The sequence below is a fragment of the Vombatus ursinus genome, unplaced genomic scaffold, assembly GCF_900497805.2.
Source record: "Vombatus ursinus unplaced genomic scaffold, bare-nosed wombat genome assembly UNPS02014768.1, whole genome shotgun sequence".
Lineage (NCBI taxonomy): Eukaryota > Metazoa > Chordata > Mammalia > Diprotodontia > Vombatidae > Vombatus > Vombatus ursinus.
In genome coordinates this window covers 20600455-20618982 of record NW_020954546.1, presented here as the reverse complement: position 1 = coordinate 20618982, position 18528 = coordinate 20600455, and the positions used below count along the sequence as shown (strand labels likewise).

The 18528-nt window shown below is 45.3% G+C and overlaps 1 protein-coding gene across 4 annotated transcripts in view; it reads left to right on the top strand.

Moving 5' to 3' along the window:
* The window catches only part of SPECC1 (sperm antigen with calponin homology and coiled-coil domains 1), a 289999-nt gene extending 271824 nt beyond the window's left edge, over positions 1-18175 (top strand). For 3 of the 4 annotated variants that reach the window (XM_027861937.1, XM_027861936.1, XM_027861940.1), the window contains 4 exons: positions 423-539; positions 9652-9716; positions 13777-13836; positions 17802-18175. In XM_027861937.1, coding sequence (XP_027717738.1) covers positions 423-539; positions 9652-9716; positions 13777-13836; positions 17802-17862 — 303 coding nt within the window. In that variant the 3' untranslated portion in view covers positions 17863-18175. The remainder of the gene's footprint in view (positions 1-422; positions 540-9651; positions 9717-13776; positions 13837-17801) is intronic. The other variant, XM_027861938.1, reaches the window with a different exon arrangement.
* Positions 18176-18528: the final 353 nt, after the last annotated feature.

The following is an 18528-nucleotide window of genomic DNA, read 5'->3' as shown; positions in this document are numbered from 1 at the left end:
GTCACACAATTAGTAAGTCTCTAAGATAAGATTCATACTTGGGTCTCCCTGACTCCAAGCCCAGCACTCCATCCCCTCTGACTCTAAAAGTCTACAATTCTGTGCCCAAAGACTCAAAAATATCAACAACCCTGCTCATCCCCACTTAACCACTCTGGGCCTCAGTTTCCTCATCTGTAAGATGGGGATAATAATAATAGCACTTACCTCACAGGGTTGTTGTGAGGATCAGATGGCATACAATAGATAAAGAGCTTTGGAAACCTTAGAGTTACAGAAATGCCAGCTCTCCCCATCCTTTCTTCATTATCATTTTCCTGTCTTTGTGAGATGATGACCGTAGGAGGCTTCAGACCCAGCATGGGCCTTTTTCTTACGTTGGCTTGTTAGGTGATTGTCACTGTTTTGTTTTCCTCCCACAGAACATCGATATCACCAATTTCAGCAGCAGCTGGAGCGACGGCCTGGCCTTCTGCGCTCTCCTTCACACCTACCTGCCGGCTCACATTCCCTACCAGGAACTGAACAGCCAGGAGAAAGTAAGTCCCCAAATGTGCCCCCCTCACTCACTCTTCTGGAAAATCACTAAAGAATTCTAACAAGTTAGACCACAGGGAGGTTTTATAGGCCTGAAGAAGAAACCCAGATTTCCATAGCAAACCCAGATAGCCGGTGGCTAATCTGTGGCCTATCCACCACTCATTCTGCTTTAGTCCATTCATTCATTCAGCAAACATTAAGTGTGTGTACAGGGCCAGAGACAGCCAGGCTGGGGGAGGTAGAGGGTCAGCCTTGGAGCCAAAAAGACCTGGATTCAAGACCTGTCTTCTGACACTTAAAGAGCGCTGTTGTTATTGTTGTCATTTTTTTTCCAATGGGTGATACTAATTTAGAAAAAATAAAATAAGGGTCTGTGTGTGCACCATACACCCCTCAGTTATCTTCAGCTTCAGAGGTCCTGTGGGAAGGGTGAGTAAGCTTAAAAACAGATACTAAATATAATATTTGTAAAATATATATAACTATAATAATAGATGCTAAACTTATCTTGGTATAGTCATTTATTTTGCATCTATTAAACATACTACTTTTGTGATCTTGGCAAATAAAAATATAAAAGAAATATAAATAAATAAATAAAGCCACTTCTGCAATCTTGGCAAAAAATATAAAAAGAAATATAAATAAATAAATAAAACATACTACTTCTGCAATCTTGGCAAATAAAAATATAAAAGACATAAAAGTAAATAAGTAAAGGAAAACAAATAAAACATACTACTTTTGTGATCTTGGCAAATAAAAATAAAGAAACAAATGAAAAGAAATACAGCATGCTACTTTTGCCTCGAAGGCAGAAATGACAGGGCTCGGCAACAGATTGGAGAGAGGGAACAAATATGAGGGAGGAACTGTGGACGATGCCTAGGTAGCAAGGCTGGACATCCAGGAGAGTGGTGGTGAGCACCCTTGAGCAGCACGGTTTTGTCTTGACATTAGAAAGCTGCACAGTTTTTGCTGCTGGCTTCGTGTCCTGACTTCAAAAGCCAAAGGACCTGTGGTTTCATTGGTGGGAGGAGTCCGTTCACTGATGCAGATTCCAGCCCAGCCCACCTCAGGAGATCATAGAGTCACAGCTCTGGGGTTGGGAGGGTCTTCAGAGGTCATCCTTCTCATCCAGCTTCTTCATTTTACAGATGAGGAAACTGAGACCCTGTGGAGATGCAATGACTTGTCCAAAGTCACATAGGTAGTAAAGTACCAGAGTCAGAATTTGAACCCAGAGCCTTTGCCCTTCCCCACCTCCCCCCAGCCAGTGCTCTGTATCATACTGAGCCTCACCCCCACCCCCCAAATACTATAAAAATAAACTTATGTGGCAGCTGGATGGTGCAGTGGATAGAGCTCTGGCCTTGGAGCCAGGAGGACCTGAGTTCAAATCTGGCCTTAGATACTTGACACTTACTAGCTATGTGACCCTGGGCAAGTCACTTAGCCCCAATTGCCTTGAAAAAAAAAAAGAAAAGAAAGAATAATATAAAAATAAACCTAACTGCATCTCCAAGCCCCACCCCCATTGCTTCATCTTGTTCAGTCTGACTCAACCTACCTCCCCGTAGCTCTTCAAATAACTTAGACTTGGGCTCCAAGAAGCTTCCTGGTTGTCCCATTTTCCAAGCCACCCTTCGCCCTCGTGCTAAACACTGAAATTCTGCTCTTACCTCATGTGAACTCTAGTTCATCCCTTCTTCCTCCAAATGGCTCCTTTTATCTAATAGACCATAAGGTCCCTGAGGGCAGATCAGTCAACTAGCATTTATTAGGCGCTAACTATGTGCGGGGCATTGGGTTAAGAACTAAGGATGCAAAGAAAGCCACAACCTAGCCCCCACCCTTGAGCTCTAATGGGAGAGAACAACTATGTACATATGAGATAGGTACAGGGATCTCAGCGGGAAAGTGTGTCTACCAGAAGGCAGGATTTAAGCTTATTCCCAGAGGAAGCCAGGAGGAAAGGTGAGGAGGGAAGGGCATTCCAGGCATGGGAGGCAGCCAGTGCAAGGGCAGGGAGGTGGGAAGATGGACCGAACAGCGAAGAGGCCGGTATTACCTGATTGTAGAATTGTTGTTCATCCTTCGTTTTTGAAGAGGATCGATGATATCACGATGTTGGGGCCAAGGGACAGTGTGTCCAGCTGTGGCTGATCAGCCCAGTATCAGCTTGGAAGGCTCTACCGCAGGTCAGGCACAAGTACTCTTGAGTATTTGAGGTGGAGACGTCTCTGGGTTTGTGCATCTCACATTTTCTTTGTGCTGTGATTTCGGCTTTGCTTATAGAGCACAGCACCTTCTTTGATGTGGGCATGCCAACCTGGGCGGTCCTGTGCCACATCTCACAGCTCACAATTGATTCCAAAGTTCCTTAGAAAGACCTTGAGAGTATCCTTATACCACTTCTGACCTGCATGAAAGAGAGTGAGGTGTAAGAAGGGGAAGGGAGAAGGGGCCAGGTTGTGAAGGGCTTTAAAAGCCAAAATGAGGGTTTGATGTTTGGTCCTTGAGGTGAGTATATCAAATAAGGGGAGAGGGTGATAGGGTCAGACCTGCCTGAGTTTGGCAGCTGAGAGGATGGCTCAGAATGGGGAGAGATTTGAGACCTGAGTCAAGGAGACTCACCTACAGGTGATCCGCCATTACAGTAGTCCAGAAGCGAGGTGATGACGGTCTGTACCAGAAGTGGTCCCAGTGTCAGAGGAGAGAAGGGAGCATATCTGAAGGATGTAAAACAGGTAGAAATGGGGGCAGCTAGGTGGCACAGTGGATAGAGCACCGGCCTTGAAGTCAGGAGGACCTGAGTTCAAATCTGGCCTCAGACACATAACACTCACTAGCTGTGTGACTCTGAGCAAGTCACTTAACCCCAAATGCCTCATCAAAAAAAAAAAAAGGTAGAAATGGCAGGTCTTGACAACAGATTAAAGATGGCAGGTAGGGGAGGATGAGGGTGAGTGAGGGAGTCCACCATGGCACCAAGGTTCTGAGCCCAAGCATTTGGGAAGACGGTGATGCCCTTGCTGGATACTGTTCATTTTATCTTTGTATCCCAAATATACAGAATGTAGTAGGTGCTTAATAAGTGCTTGTTGGTTGTTGGGTCTGCATTTGAACCATTTCCAGTTTGGTAAGCTGAAGACTCTTTGAGAGACCGTAGCCACCTCCACATGCCGTGGTGAGGCACCAAAGGAGGCCGTCCTGTTTCCTGGGACTATCTACCCTTCCTCGGGCCCTGTAGTGGCTCACTCTATGGTCCCGCTAGGATGATTCATGGTGCGCCCCCTGACCCTTTACTGGCCATCTCCTGCCAACATGGCGACGTGCAGCAGAAGATTAAACACCAGCTTCCTGTTCCACATCTTATTTATTTTCCATTGTCAGCCGCTACATTGTAGCTACTCGTACTTCCTCACATTCGACTATCAACGTGGCAGGAAGCCCACAACATCCATATGGACCAGGGAAGAGGGGAGGGGAGGGAAGGTCACGACCCTCGTTCCCAACTCCAGGGGTGGATTTCTCCTTTCATCATTCGGTCGTCCAGTCATCCAGAAATAGGTACAGTAGAGTTCACTGCAAGGCTGAGATAAGACCAGGGGGCAAAGTGAAGCCCCCACGGGCCATGAGGAGCTCTCCATTATAAGAGAATACTTGCTTCAAAGCATACCTCTCCTCCCTGCCCAACAGGAATCAGGATTGATGCTAGGATGCACAAACCAGGATGCTGTTCTGAAACTAACCAGCTGCTCACCCTCCCCCCTTAAAAAAAGGGCAGTTCCCTATTTTTGGAGGTTTCATTTCTTACTGAAAATTGAGCAAAGAGGCCAAAGCAAGTCATTCGTTAGGTTGTAGTGAGAATAGAGTATGTGAAAAAGCACTGACCTGACCTGGAAAGGAGGATATAAATTGGTACCTACATGGAGTCAGGAAGATCTGAGTTCCAATCCACCCTTACTAGTTGTGTGACCTAGGACAAGTCATTTAACTACTGTTTGCCTCAGTTTCCTCCTTTATAAAATAGGGCACTCGAGTTGTTGTAAGGATAAAATGAGCTAATATTTGTAAAATGTTTTTGCAAACCTTAACGCTCTTTATAAATCCAAGCTTTTAGTGTTGTAAATGAATGAATGAATGAATGAATGAATGAATGAATGAATGAACATGGACTCTGGCCTTTTCTACTTTATACTTTCGTTGGGGGAATAACACACATGTACATTAGCAACGAGGTGGTGCAGTGAATAGAATACCAGCCCTGGAGTCAGGAAGACCTGAGGTCAAATCTGGCCTCGGACACTTACTAGCTGTGTGACCCTATTTGCCTCAGTTTCCTCATCTGTCAAATGAGCTGGAAAAGGAATTGGAGAACCACTCCAGTATCTCTGCCAACAAAACCCCACGTGGGGTCACGACTGAAATGAATGAACAAGAACATTAAATAATTTATCAATATATCAGTTAAAGTACAGATCTAACCATGGCCCTCCCTTGCTCAAACTGCAGCGGCTCCTTCAGGGCCTTTGTCATCAAATGCAGACTCTTCTGTTTGGTGTTTCCAACCAGTCCCAGCTGGGCTCCCGCCCACATCTCCAGGCTTCTTGCACTCCCTCCCCTCCATGCCCTCTCTGCTCCAGCTTAACTAGTGCTTTTATTCTCCACACACAGACATTCCAGATCCCCTCTGGGTGCCTTTCCCAGGTTGTCCCTCATACCTGGGCTCTCCTCCCCTCCCCCTCCTCACTTTGCCTTCCTTCAGATCTCAGAAGACCCACATTCAATTGCTGGTTCTGACATACTGCCACGTGACCTTGGGCAAGTCATTGAGTTGTTGGGCTGGTGCCCATCTCATTTGGTGGAGAGTTTCCTCACTTTGAGTTTCTTGTGCCATTGAAATCCCAAGTACAATGCACAGAAGAAATATTTTGACTATACTTATCGGTGTCCATGCCTCCCCCACCCCCCAGTAGAATGTAGGCTCCACGAGGGCAGGGCCTGCTTTTGTCCTTGGGTCCCCAACATCTAGCACAGTGCCTGGCCCGTAGTCAGTAATTAATAAATATTTGTTGATTGATTGATTGATATAATACAATGCTCAGAATTCGAGTCCTGTGATTGTAAAAGAGCTTGGAAGAGATGGTGGTAGCCCGAGGTTCTGTAGAAGCAGCACGTTGCTAACTGGTTCCAGGGGCCGAATTCTCTCATTCTGGACTCATCGGGTGAGGAAGAAGAGGTCCAGAAAAGAGAACAGTGGCTGTGGAACAGAGAGGGGTGGGGCGGTATAGCCCAATGAGGAGTCAGAAGGCGAGGGTTATCCATCCTCTCCTCAGGCAAGTGGCTCAACCTCTCTGAACCTCTGAGATTTCCTCTATAAAATGAGGAAGTTGAACTAAGTGGCCCCGAGGCCCCCATTCTAACTCTGTGATCTTAGGACCATCACTATAGCTCGTCCAGATGTTCCGCATGAGCTTAGTGTCTTTAGCCTGCTGGCGTCATCTCAGCTCACCTGCTGTAGATGGAGTCCTGAGTCCAAGGTGGTCTTTGTAGAAGGTACTACACGAGGCATTGGACTTGGGAATCAGGAGGACCCGAGTCTCAGATTCTTAGTAGCTTTGTGACCCCGCCTGGGCAGGTCATTTACCTTCTCTGGGCCTCAGTTTCCCTGATTTGTAAAATGAGGAGGTTCAATTGCTTCTAAATTCCCTTCTTGCTTTAAATCTAAGCTAATGAATTATCAACTCAGTCATTCCACAAAGATTTATCAAGCCCCTCCTGTGTGGCCAGACACTGTATCCAAAGACAAAGAAAGAAACAATCCCTGCTCTCGAAGAGCTTACATTCTATCAAACGAATGAATGGATGAGGCGATGAATCAAGAAGTGAATGGTGCACCACTACTGGTTTCCCAGAAGGGGGGCAGCAGAGACAAGCGTATTCTCAAGTTTGGTAAAAACCCATTAAAAGCAAGGCGCAGATTCTGAGTGGATTTTGGCCGATTTTGGCCACTGACAGTCCCCAAAGCTCTAGGGTCCCGGGCAGCTTCTTACTAAATGGAATTAACTGACCTGGGCATTCTGGACATCTGCATCAAATAGGAAAGTTCAGAAAGAACTAGCAGCCTGTCTTCTCCCATGACTTGAAAGGAAGATACAATCAAAGGGTGTCAGATACAATCAAAGGAAGGTTTCCTTTTGTTTTGAAGTTTGTTTGTTTGTTTTGTTTTAGTAAAAAAGAGAGACTGTGCTTTGCAACAGACTTCCCTAGCGAGGCAAGGCCAGGCTGATTCCGTTGGGGATAGAAGAGAAGCCTGGTTGAGGGGGCACTGGGAGAGGGGGTGGTCTGGTCTGGCTGCCTTTCCTTCCTTCCCACCAACGCTGGCCACGCCCCCCATTTACATTCTCTGTCCCATTTCTGCTTACTTCCCAAAGCCCCTTGCTCTCACAATCAGCCCCCAGCATTCAAAGTCTTCAGTCCTTTCCTTTCCACTGGCTTAGTTCCAACGGCCAAACTCTTTAGCCTAACCCTTAAGGCGAACTCTCGTCCTCAAGATCACTCCATTCAGAGGATCAGAGATGAGTAACCGGAAGAGATCTCAGAAGCCATCTGATCCAATTCCATTTGATGGAGGAGATGGAGTGATTTGCCCAAAGTCCTCCAGGCAGTAATTATCAGAAGCAGGAGTTGAACCCAGGTCCTCCAGGGCCAGGGCTTTTTCCATGCCCCTTCCTTCCTATCCTTCCTTACCTTGACCCATTTATCTTTAAGTAAGCCTTGTGTTTTCCCACTTCTGCGCTTTTGTTCATACAGTCTTCTCTACCTAGAATGCCCTCCCCTTCACCTGTGCCTGGAGCCAGCTCATATGAGCTCATAAGAGCTAAGCAAACTCTACAAATTAGGGCTTGATTTATTGTTTTGTTGATGTCTCAACTTAAGAAAGTTATGGAGAAAATATTAATAGTGATGATTAAAATGTAGATGAATCACATTCCCTCCTTGAAGTTTCAGCTCAGTTTTTCTCTGTCTCTGTCTCTGTCTCTCTCTCTCCCTTCTGAATTCCTATAGTTTTTTGGACCTCTATTTTAGAGTATATCACAGACCACCCTGTAGTGTACTTACTTGTGTGCTTGTCTTTTCTCCCCTACTAGATTCTGAGACAGTAGGGACTTATCTTATCAAACAATTTAATTCAATAGACATTTATTTAGCACCTACTGTGTTCAGAGCCCTATGCTGGGCACTATGGGAGAAACACAGTTTAGAGAGGAATTAGGTAGTTGACTACATACAAAAGGTGACAGAGAGAGAAGAGTTAAAGATGATACCAGGGTTTTAAATATGGGAGACTGTGAGAAAGATGGTTTGAAGCATTGACAAAATTCTATGTCCCCAAGCAGTGCCTAGCTTGCTATTTTGTACATGGTAGGCACTGGTATCATTGTTGAACAATAAGACCTGAGTTCAAATTTGGCCTCAAAAACTTACTAGCTCCGTGACCTTGGGCAAGTCACTTAAACTCTGTTCATCTAAGTTTCTTCATCTGCAAAAGGGAGATGATAATAGCACCTACTTCCCAAGGTTGTGGTAAGGATCAAATTGGATGTTTATTAAGTGTTTAGCAAACCTTTACGTGTTCTACCTATGCTAGTTATTATTATGGTTGTTGTTATCATCATCGCCACTACTGCTGCTGCTACTACTACTACCACTACTACTACAACTATTACTAGTACTAGTAGATTATGACCATTGGCAAATCTCATCTCTCTGGGTCTCAGTTTCCTTATCTGTAAGATCTCTAAGTGATCTACCCAGGTCTGAGAAGTTATTACTCCGTGCCCACCCCTGGTAGCTGCGTGGCCGTGGCCTAACTATATCCCTGACCTCCCAAAGTAGGCCTGAGGGAAAGCACTGTAAATCTTGAAGCACCATAGAGACGTGAGTTAATTACTTATTGGCTGTTTAACAGATCTGGAAAGAACCTTAGACATCACCCACTTCAACCCCCCTCATCTTATGTCTGAGAAAAATGAGGCCCAGAGAGGTTGGGACTTGCCCCGAGGACTAGTTAGCAGTGGAGATGAAATTAGAAGCCACGTCTCACCGTCTGCCTCAGGAGTCCCAGAGTCCAGATCGCTAAGTAGGTAGGATTTTTCGAGGTGGTTTTCTCTGTCCAGTTGCAAAACTATAACTTATCCCACAGACAACTCAGCTATCTTGTTTGCTTCCTCCCCCTTACAATTTTTTCAGTAATTAATCCAGTGAAAACCCCTGGCCTCTTCTGCCCCTTCCAACTCTTTCTGCACCCTCATGGAGGTCTTAAAAAAAAACCAGACAGCTAGGAGAGTGCAGTATACAGAGATCTGGGCCTGCAGACAGGAAGATCTGAGTTCAAATCTAGCCTCAGGCCCTTCCTAGCTGTGTGACCCAAGACAAATCGTTTCAGTTTCTTCATCCGTAAAAATGAGGGGGTTGGACTTGGTGTCCCCTGAGGACCCTGCCAGCTCTAAATCTGTGATCCTATGACCTATTCCTAATAACCACACCTGGTATTATTTGCCATTTAATTGGGTCTGAGAGCTCCTCGGTCTGGGCACTCCCTCCCACAATCCAAAACTCAGCCTGCCCACACCTTCTTATCCCAGTTGACTGTCCGTGGCCTCCTATAAGTCATCTTCCCTGGGGCAGCCCAGTGTATAGGGGCCCACCCTCTACATCTGGAATTGCTGTGGTGTATTGGGTACCCATGGAGTCCACAGGCTAGCTCTCCACTCACTCTCTCTAACATCCTGTTAGATGTGCCTACTTCACCAGCCTGTTCTGCAGCAGCCTCCTTCTACCCACCATGCCTCATTCCATTGCTCCAACAGCAACTTAACGGCCTGTCTTCCTTGGGGACTGTGATATGGCCATTACTTGCAGTCAGAGGGCATCACCAGAAAAAATAGCAGTTTCAGAAAGATAGGTCTTTGTTTCAGAGGTGTTGTACAGTTTTCTTTCTCCCCCAAATTTCATATTTATTTATTTTTAACATTCATTTTTTAAAATTTTGAGTTTTGAATTCTCTCCTTTCCTCCTGCCCCTGCCCTACCCACTGAGAAGGCAAGAAATGTGATGGCAATTCTACACGTGAAATCATGTGAAACAGATTGTACAGTTTTCCAAAGGTAATCTGGCTTGTTTTCTTCCTCCTGCTCAAATCTGAGCCCAGCGCGTTGCCTTCTCTGATAAAACAGATATTTTAACAACACTTAGCCTAGTGCGTGGCACACAGCAGGCCCTATAGAAAAGCTTATTCCCTTCCTTTTGCCATCTGCAGCATCTGTCCAGGGCCTATATCCTGGCAGATCGGCTTTCATAGCCTGCCCCCAGCTATGAGATCCCGCTTCTCCCTTATCCTGCATCTCAAGACCCCCTTCCATCTTTCCGCTTCCTCTCCTCCTTTGATGAAGAGGTTACCCTTCCCTCCCCCAAGGCCAACACTTCTACATGTCTGCTTGATCCCCTCCCGTCTCTTGTTGATATTTTCTATCTCTCCTTTCCGCCTGGCTCCTGCCAGGCTGCCTCCAAGCAGCCCCAGAAAACTTTCACTTGACCCTCACTTTTCTCCAGCTGTGGTGCTTGGGAGCAGACACTGTTTCGCATTCGTGTCCCCCAGTGCCTAACACAGGGCCTCGTACATGGTGCTTAGCAAATGTCTCCTGAGCAAGTGAGAGGCGTGAGCTTGGACGGCCCAAGGAAACCATTGACCTCTCGATTTCCAAGCTCAGGCTCATGATATTAGAAGCAGACAATGGTTTGGTTGCACTGAGTGGGTGGCATGGGCAGGTGCCCCTTCATTCATTTTTGGAAACTCTCAATAGAGACTGTGGGATAGACAGTGGAAAGAACCCTGGCTCTGCAGTTGTAGGATCTGGTTGGAAACCCTACTTCTGCCCTCTTAACTTCTTCTGTGACTTTGGCCAAGTCTTTGAATCTCAATGGACCTCAGTTTCCTCCTCTGTAAAATGACAGGGTTGGACTAGATGACTTCTGAGGTCCCTTCCAATCAACAAGTAATTTATTGAGTACCTACCATGTGCTAGGCTTTGGGGATGCAAGTAGAAATAATAAAACAATCTCTTCCTGTAATAAGCTTCTGTTCTAATGGGAGAGATTACAACTATGTGGAAATTATATTTATATACCATATGCATATACATGTACGTATATGCATGGTTTGTGTATATATGCACATATATACATACGTGTGTATGCACGTATACATACATAGAGAGAGAGCATAAATAGAGCGTTTGTGCTGTTCAGTCATTTCAGTCATGTCTGACTCTTCATGACCCCATTTGGGGTTTTCTTGGCAAGAGTGGTTTGCTATTTCCTTCTCCAGCTCATTTTACAGATGAGGAAACTGAGGCCAACAGGGTTAAGTGACTTGCCCGGGGTCACACAGCTAGTAAGTGTCTGAGGATGGATTTGAATTCAGGTCTTCCTGATTCCAGGCCCAGCACTCCATCCACTGCAGCACCTAGCTGCTTCAAATATAAAATTAATAAATATAAATACAGAATGCTATAAATCATCTGGTCACCCCATCTATAAAATAAGGGGGTTAGATTAGATGGTCTCTGAGTCCCCTTTAGCTCAGAAGCTATAATCCTAAATTAGCCACTCGACCTCAGTTTCCTTCTCTGTAAAATGAGGGGGTTGTTGTACTAGATGCCTCTGAGGTCTCTCCTAACTCCAAAGCTAGTATCCTATGATTCTCCTTTGCTAAAAATTGTCCCCAGTATTTTGCATTACTGTAAAGTCCCAGGGTCAGAATTTTTCTCCCAAGCACCAAATAATGAACCCAGTGAGTGGCAGTATGGCCTTGGAAGATGCTTGCCAATGACTTCAATGACTTCAATGACCTGACTCCACAGTCTAATCATGGGAGCAGCTCAAATGGTTCATGATGCTTTGTGCTCTTGGTCATGGCAGTGGAGATCTTCCTATGGTAACGAGTGAGGATTAGGGTAATGAGATTTGGCTCCTTGTGCCCTCTTTGCTGTCGAAACACATAAAAGTCATTTTTCCAAACAAAGAAGCAGCCACTCTCGATGGTGGTCCATGGTGGATACTATTTCCAAGTCTTTTCCGAATCTGGCTCCCGGTGGAGGCTTGAACTGGCTACTTCTTTGTCCAGTACTGAACTGGAGAACATCAGCTGGTTCCATTATAGTCAGACACGAGAGCCTTGGGAAAACCTCTCGCCTTTGATTTAGAGAAATTTCCTTCCTCTAAATATCTGTTTCTCTCTTTTAACTCGGTCCGTCCTAGCTTTCTTCAAGGCTCAGCTCATAGACTCCCACACAAAACCTTTCTACATAGTGCTCTCTCTTTCCTCCATAAGTGATTGAATGTAGACTTACCTTCTTCCGAGTTGTACTCCCCCAGTAGAATATAAGCCCCTTGAGGATGGGGACTCACATATTTGTCTTTGTACCCTTGCACGTAGTGCAATGCCTGGCACATAGCAGGCACTTCATAAAAACTTGTTCAAGTCTTATGGGATGGCTCTCAGAGGGGGAGGAGGAGGGAGTCATGGGATGCTATGATGATGTAAGTAATAAAAAAATGAATTCAAACAATCCATTAGTCATAAAGAATGTAATCTCCCTGAGGGCAGAGACTATTTAATTTTCATCTTTGTATCCCCAGCACTTAGCATAGTGCTTGGCATATAGTAGCTGCTTAATAAATGCTTGTAGAATGAAAAATGAATTCAAATAATTCCTCGATCCTAGAGAATGTAAGCTTCTTGAGGGAAAGGACTGTTTCACTTTTGTTGTTGTCGCCTCAGTATCTAGTACAGGGCTTAACAACACGTACTAGGTCGGTCGATAGTAAATGCTTCTTGCTTCAATATGCGCCTGACCCGGAGCTGAACATTCTTTCATACAGTACTCCAGGAACGTGATATCATGACCTACCACACAAAAGGACCTCAGAGGGGCCTCATCTAGTCCAACCCGTTCATCTTACAGATGCAAAAACTGAGATCCAGGGAAGTCAATTAAGTGATTTGCTCAAGGCCACGTGGGTCATAATCATTGGAGGTGGAATTTGAACCCAGATGCTTGGACTCTAGAGTCCATGCTTTTTCCACCACACCATGCAGTTTTCTTTGGTTTTCAGCCATTCTAGAAACATGCATCTGAAGGTGTGGACTCAAGAACTTGCAAAGGGACCCCCAATTCCATTTGGGGTACCCAATGGCAGCTGGATTGTGTCATCCACTGAACCATAAAAGCCCATGAGCATATACACAAATGCATGCACATGCATGTGTGTGTGTGTGCGCGCGCGCACGTATGCACAAGTATGCATGTGTATATACGTGATATGTTTGGGGAGGGGGTATGTGGCAGTTGTCACTAAATAAATCTTTGTTAAGCTTCCATCCTCCTTTTAAAAAGGTCAAACTGAAGTTTTCTTGTTTTTTAAAAAAATATTTTTACATGCATTAATAATCTGTCCCCACAACTAAACAATAAACAGAATTTAAAATTAAAACTCTCATCATGCATATGCATAGTTCAGCAAAATAAATTCCCACATTGGACATGCCAGAGAATCCATTGCTCCCTCCGCATTTTAAGTCCGTTACATCTGTAGCAGGAAGATAGTGATGAGGTATATCATTGCATTGACCAGACCTCTAGTCTTGCAAAGCTGTTTTCTTCTACAGTGTTGCTTATTGCATAAATTGTTTTCTCCTGGATCTGTTCACTTTGCTGTCTCCATCCTTAGAGGTCTTTCCAAATGAAAGTTCCCTGTTAAGAGGAATCATTGCAATACATGGGAAGTTTAAAGAAAACTAGATCTGTTTTGCTTAGAACATCTGATTAAATTGTGTCCTGTCTCTTACAGGGACCTTGGATCATTCAGTCAATTAATAAGCATTTATTAAGTGCCTACTATGCACCAGGCACTGGACTGAGTACTGGGGCTACAAGTATAAAAAACAGAACAATCCCTACTTTCTAATACAGGAGATGACCAGGATATATACAGGGATGTGCCGAATAAATATAAAGTGGTTAAATTCAAGGTCATTTGGGCAATCACTGCCTTTGGATGCCCTATGGCATTAGTGACTATTAGAGAGGGTCAGCAGGGTGGAAGGCTGGCCCTATTTTTTTTTCAGTTGATAACATCCATCTTTCTCATTCCCCCCCCCCCCAGAAAAGGAATCTCTTACTGGCATTCCAAGCTGCAGAGAGTGTTGGCATCACCCCCAGCCTGGTGAGTATCTTCATTTCTATCCTTGAGATGGGTTTAGCCATTGATCTGAGGCAAGGGAAGCCACATATTATTGGAAATTGAAATCCCTCATCCAAAGAGGCCCATTATTCAAAGGCCCTAATTTTAAGGCTTCCTGTTGGTTGGACCCCATTAAATCCAAATCTCATCTGTTAAGATGGTCTAGGTGATCTAAAAATTTGACTCGGGTTGGCCATGTACAAGTTGTGTGGGATGGGCAAGCACAGATGATTTGGGACCTGCTTTTCTGGTAAGCATAATTACATTGATGAACTCATTGACCCATTAAAGCGTTGAAAGACTGAGGACTAGGAATTAGAAGCTTGGTCCTATCAGAGAAAGCATTAATAGAACTTTCAGTCCTTTCCCCTGCAATGGAAGGAGGTCAGTGGTCGCAGTGAATGAAAGCGTGCATGTGTGAATGTCCTGCCTAATGAGCAGCTGTTTCTGAATCTAATCTAATCCCCGCTTTGCACATGTCAGGCCTTCAGATACTAATGACTGCTGCCATTCCCCCTCTCCCAAGTCTTTTCTTTTTCAGGCTATACATGGGATGATAGATTTAGGGCTGGAAGAGGCTCAGAGGCCACTATCATCCCTAGCTAGTTCCTTCAAATGAGCCTCATGCAGCATGACCTTGACCTTGAAGCCCTTTGCCACCCTGATTGCCTTTCTCTGGATGTTTCCCACTGTCCCCCAAGTTCAGAGCTCTTTCCACAACAATCATAAAATGCTTTCCCCAGAAGTCTAGAGCCCCCAGCACAGGAAGATTGAGAAAACAAGAAGAGAATGATGAAGAGTTCATAGAGGCCCCCTGGCTTTGGTTTGTGCTTGCTCACACTCACTGCATTCACGAGATGAAGAGTTTATGAACTGTCCAAGTTAAGAAAGCCAGATCATAGATCTAAAGCTGGATCTTAAGGGGCAGCTAGGTAGCGCAATGGATAGAGCTCCAGCCTTGGAGCCAGGAGGACCTGAGTTCAAATCCAGCCTTAGACATTTGACACTTACTAGCTGTGTGACCCTGGGCAAGTCACTTAACCCCAATTGCCTCACCAAAAAACAAAAAAAAACTGTATCTTAGAGGTCAGTGAGTCCAGCCTAATCATTTTACACATGAGGACATTGAGGCCCATGGTAGCACAGGGATTATGTGGCTGAGCTGAAATTTGAATTCACGTCCTCTGCTTAGGCACCAGCAATTTTTGTCTTGCATGGAGCCAAAATAAAGAGTAAGATGAGCTGTAGCAGTTCTCTAGTGGCCCAGAGGGTGGTGGAGTAGTACAGCAGAGACAGCAGAGTCAGGGGACCTATGGTTCAAATCCCGTCTCTTCCACTTACTATCATTGTGACCTTGGACAAGTCACTTAACTTCCTTGGGCCTCAGTTTCCCCATCTGTAAAATGATAAGGTCAGAGTCAATGACCCCTGAAGGCTCTTCCAGCTCTAGAACTATGACATGAGGACAGAACTCTTCCGAGCTCTGCTCTGCCTCTTCGTGGTCTGAAATAAGACATCTGTTCATCGTGTACCTCAGGGGCCATCTAGTGGGACCCCCTCATTTTAAAGAGAAAGAAACCAAAGCTCACGAGGACTGTGACCTTCTCAATGTCACAGAAGTTCGTGGTATCCTAGCCCTAGAGGTGAAATTAGTGGCTGGGTCCCAGTCCTTCATTTTACAGCTGAGGAAACTGAGGCTCAAGGGGAAAAAAAGGAAAGCATTGATCTTTCAAATCCTTCCCAGTTCTAAAATCCTCCAACCTGATTTGTGACCTCCCAGGTCCCTGCCAGCTCCCACATCCCATGAATTGGTGATCTTCTGGTGCTATATCAATGACTAAGGCTAGGGCCTGTGATGTCATCTGCTTCAACCAAAGCAGGTTGGCATCTTCCCTACCACACCGGTGCCTCGACAGGGAGCAAACACCTTTTCTGATTGTCCTTTCTTAAGTCTCCTTCCCAATCTCCACGTAACATTTGTCCTCGGTTCTGTTGAGCCTGTAAGCGGATGCTTTTGTGTATTTGCCCATCAGCCTACCCAACATCCGGGCCCCTGTCTTCTAAAGAGACCATGACTGGCCCCTGGCCCTCGACACTCGCTGGAGCAGTCATTCCCTGAGTCCTTTTCACTTTGGGGGTCTCTCTGCCTGGCTCCCACCCCTCATCCACCCCCATGTCGACTCTACAGCCAACATTGACCTATGGCTTATTCTTCCGCATTGCCAGGGAACAAGTTAGTCAACTATGTTGTGAATGTTGTTTAAACAACGGATAAATGGTGCATTAATAGGTCCCCATCAGGCCTCCCAGTGCCCAGTAACAGACACAGAGCGTTGTGTGGTTTCATTTAACAGGTCACACCACGTTCTATTCCTGCCTTGTTTGTCTGCTGGCTTCCTCCTGGCTGTTCTCTTTTGACTTCTGAAGAAGTCCAACATGGGTTTCCAGTCCACTTTCAGACATTTCTAGCAGAAAAATGGCTTGTAAATCCCTTCTTTGCCTTCTCTTCCTCCGGTCAATCAGTAAGCATTTATTGAGCACCTACTATATGACAAGCTCTGTGCTAGGCACTAGGGTACAAGTACAACAAATCAAACAATCCCAACTCATGAAGAACTTCTGTTCTAATGAGGACTGACAAAAAAAAATGTGTGTGTGTACACACATACAAATGCACACATATGAATACAAATAAATGCAAAATAGTTGAATACAAGGGATTAGGGAAGAAAGACACTAGCTATGGGGAATGAGGAAAAATTCTCATAGAACAGACACTCAACCTTTTTTGTGCCGTGGACTCCTCGAGCAGCAGTCTGGGAAAGTCCATAGAGCCCTCCTCAGAAGCGTGGCTGTAAATGCATAGAATAAAATGCACAAGATATAAAAGGAATACAATTATATTGGCATGAAGAGGTCATTTTTTTCCCATTCAGGTTCACAGACTCTCTGAATTCTGTCCCTAAACTCCTCAGGGATCCCCAGCTTAAGAACCTCTCATGTAAAATGTGGTGCTTGAGCTGTGCCTTGTGGAGAGAGATTCTCTGAGGCAGAGATGAAGAGAGGGCTCATTCCTCCTCCCCTTCCTCTTATCTCTTTCTCTTCCTCCTCCTATTCTTCTTATTCCTCCTCCTCCTCCCTCTTCTCCTTCTCTTTCTTCTCCTCCTTCTTCTCCTTCTTCTTCTCCTCCTCCTTCTTCTTCTCCTCCTCCTTTTCCATCTCCTCCTCCTCCTTCATCTTCTTTTCTTTGCCTTTTCCTTTTCCTCTACCTTCACCTCCTTTTCCTCCTATTCCCAGAAGACAGAGGTTCTTTCATCTTACTTTCTACATCCCCAGTGCCTGGCACAATGCCTAGCACGTAGTAGGTACTTCATGAATGCTTGTTGGTTAACTGATGGATTAACTGACTAGCCTGGCATGGCACTGTCCTCAGCCCCAGGGACCAAATAGCATCACTTTATTGCCTTGTCCTTGTATCCTCTGGCTGCTGACAGCTATTCCTACCTTATGGGCTAATAACAGATGAAGACTGGGCTGCAGAAATGAAAGGGTGCCCATCTGGTTCACATCTAAAATAGCCTAGCCCATCCTTAGTTAAATAAAATGGTGGTCAGTCATTGCCGCTGTCTTTTAAAGAGATCAGTTTCTCCTGATTAAGGAGAGGAATGTTTTTCATTTGCTTGGTTGACAGTTTTCAAGGACTCACTAACTGGCGTGAACTTACATGCTTGAGTGGAAATCTGCTCTCCAGGATCTGAGATCATCAGACTGGAGAATTCTTAGGAAAGAGCATCTCAGAGCCTTTGACCTTTGCCTATCCAGAGTTCCTCCAATTCCTTTCCAGGAAAGAGGAAGCATGCCCTGAGTTTGCCACATGCCCCTGTGTTTCACTCCACGCTCTTTCCTCTCCATCCAGGAAGCTGACTCTCTCTTTGTCTACCACACAGGAACTCAGCGAGATGCTATACACAGATCGTCCTGACTGGCAGAGTGTTATGCAGTACGTAGCCCAGATCTACAAGTACTTTGAGACCTAAACCCCATGGGAGGAGAGAGATGGAGGAGGAGAAGGAGGAGAGACAGGAGAAAGGGGAACGCCACAGAAGCACTCGATCACTTTATAGAGGAAACAAAAAGGAAATGATTCTGGTTCTGAAGCAAGACTTTTTGGTGGTCCAGAATGAACTGCAAAGAGAGTGAGACAGTGGCCAAATACACTAACACAACCAAAGCCTCCCATAGGCGCGCACACACATACACATACATACACACACACATACATACACACATACATACACGTACACACATATGCATACATACACACATACACCCATATACACCATACATACACACATACATGCATACACACACACACACACACACACACACACACATACACACACACACACACCCTGATCAGTCAAAGAGATATGGACACATCTAAGTCAGAAAAGATTTTCTATTCCATGGGATGGGCCTAAAGGGAATGACTTCCTTCTAGACATCAGAGTTCCCTCTTACCAAGATCCATACTGGCTGAGCAAGTCAAATCTCACCTTCTACATTCAACCACTCCATACATGGTCTTAGGCTGCTCTCTGCAGAGATGACAGCCCCCCCCCCCGCCCCCGCCATGGCAGCTGGAAGTTTTTGTTCTATCAGCTCTCAGATTCC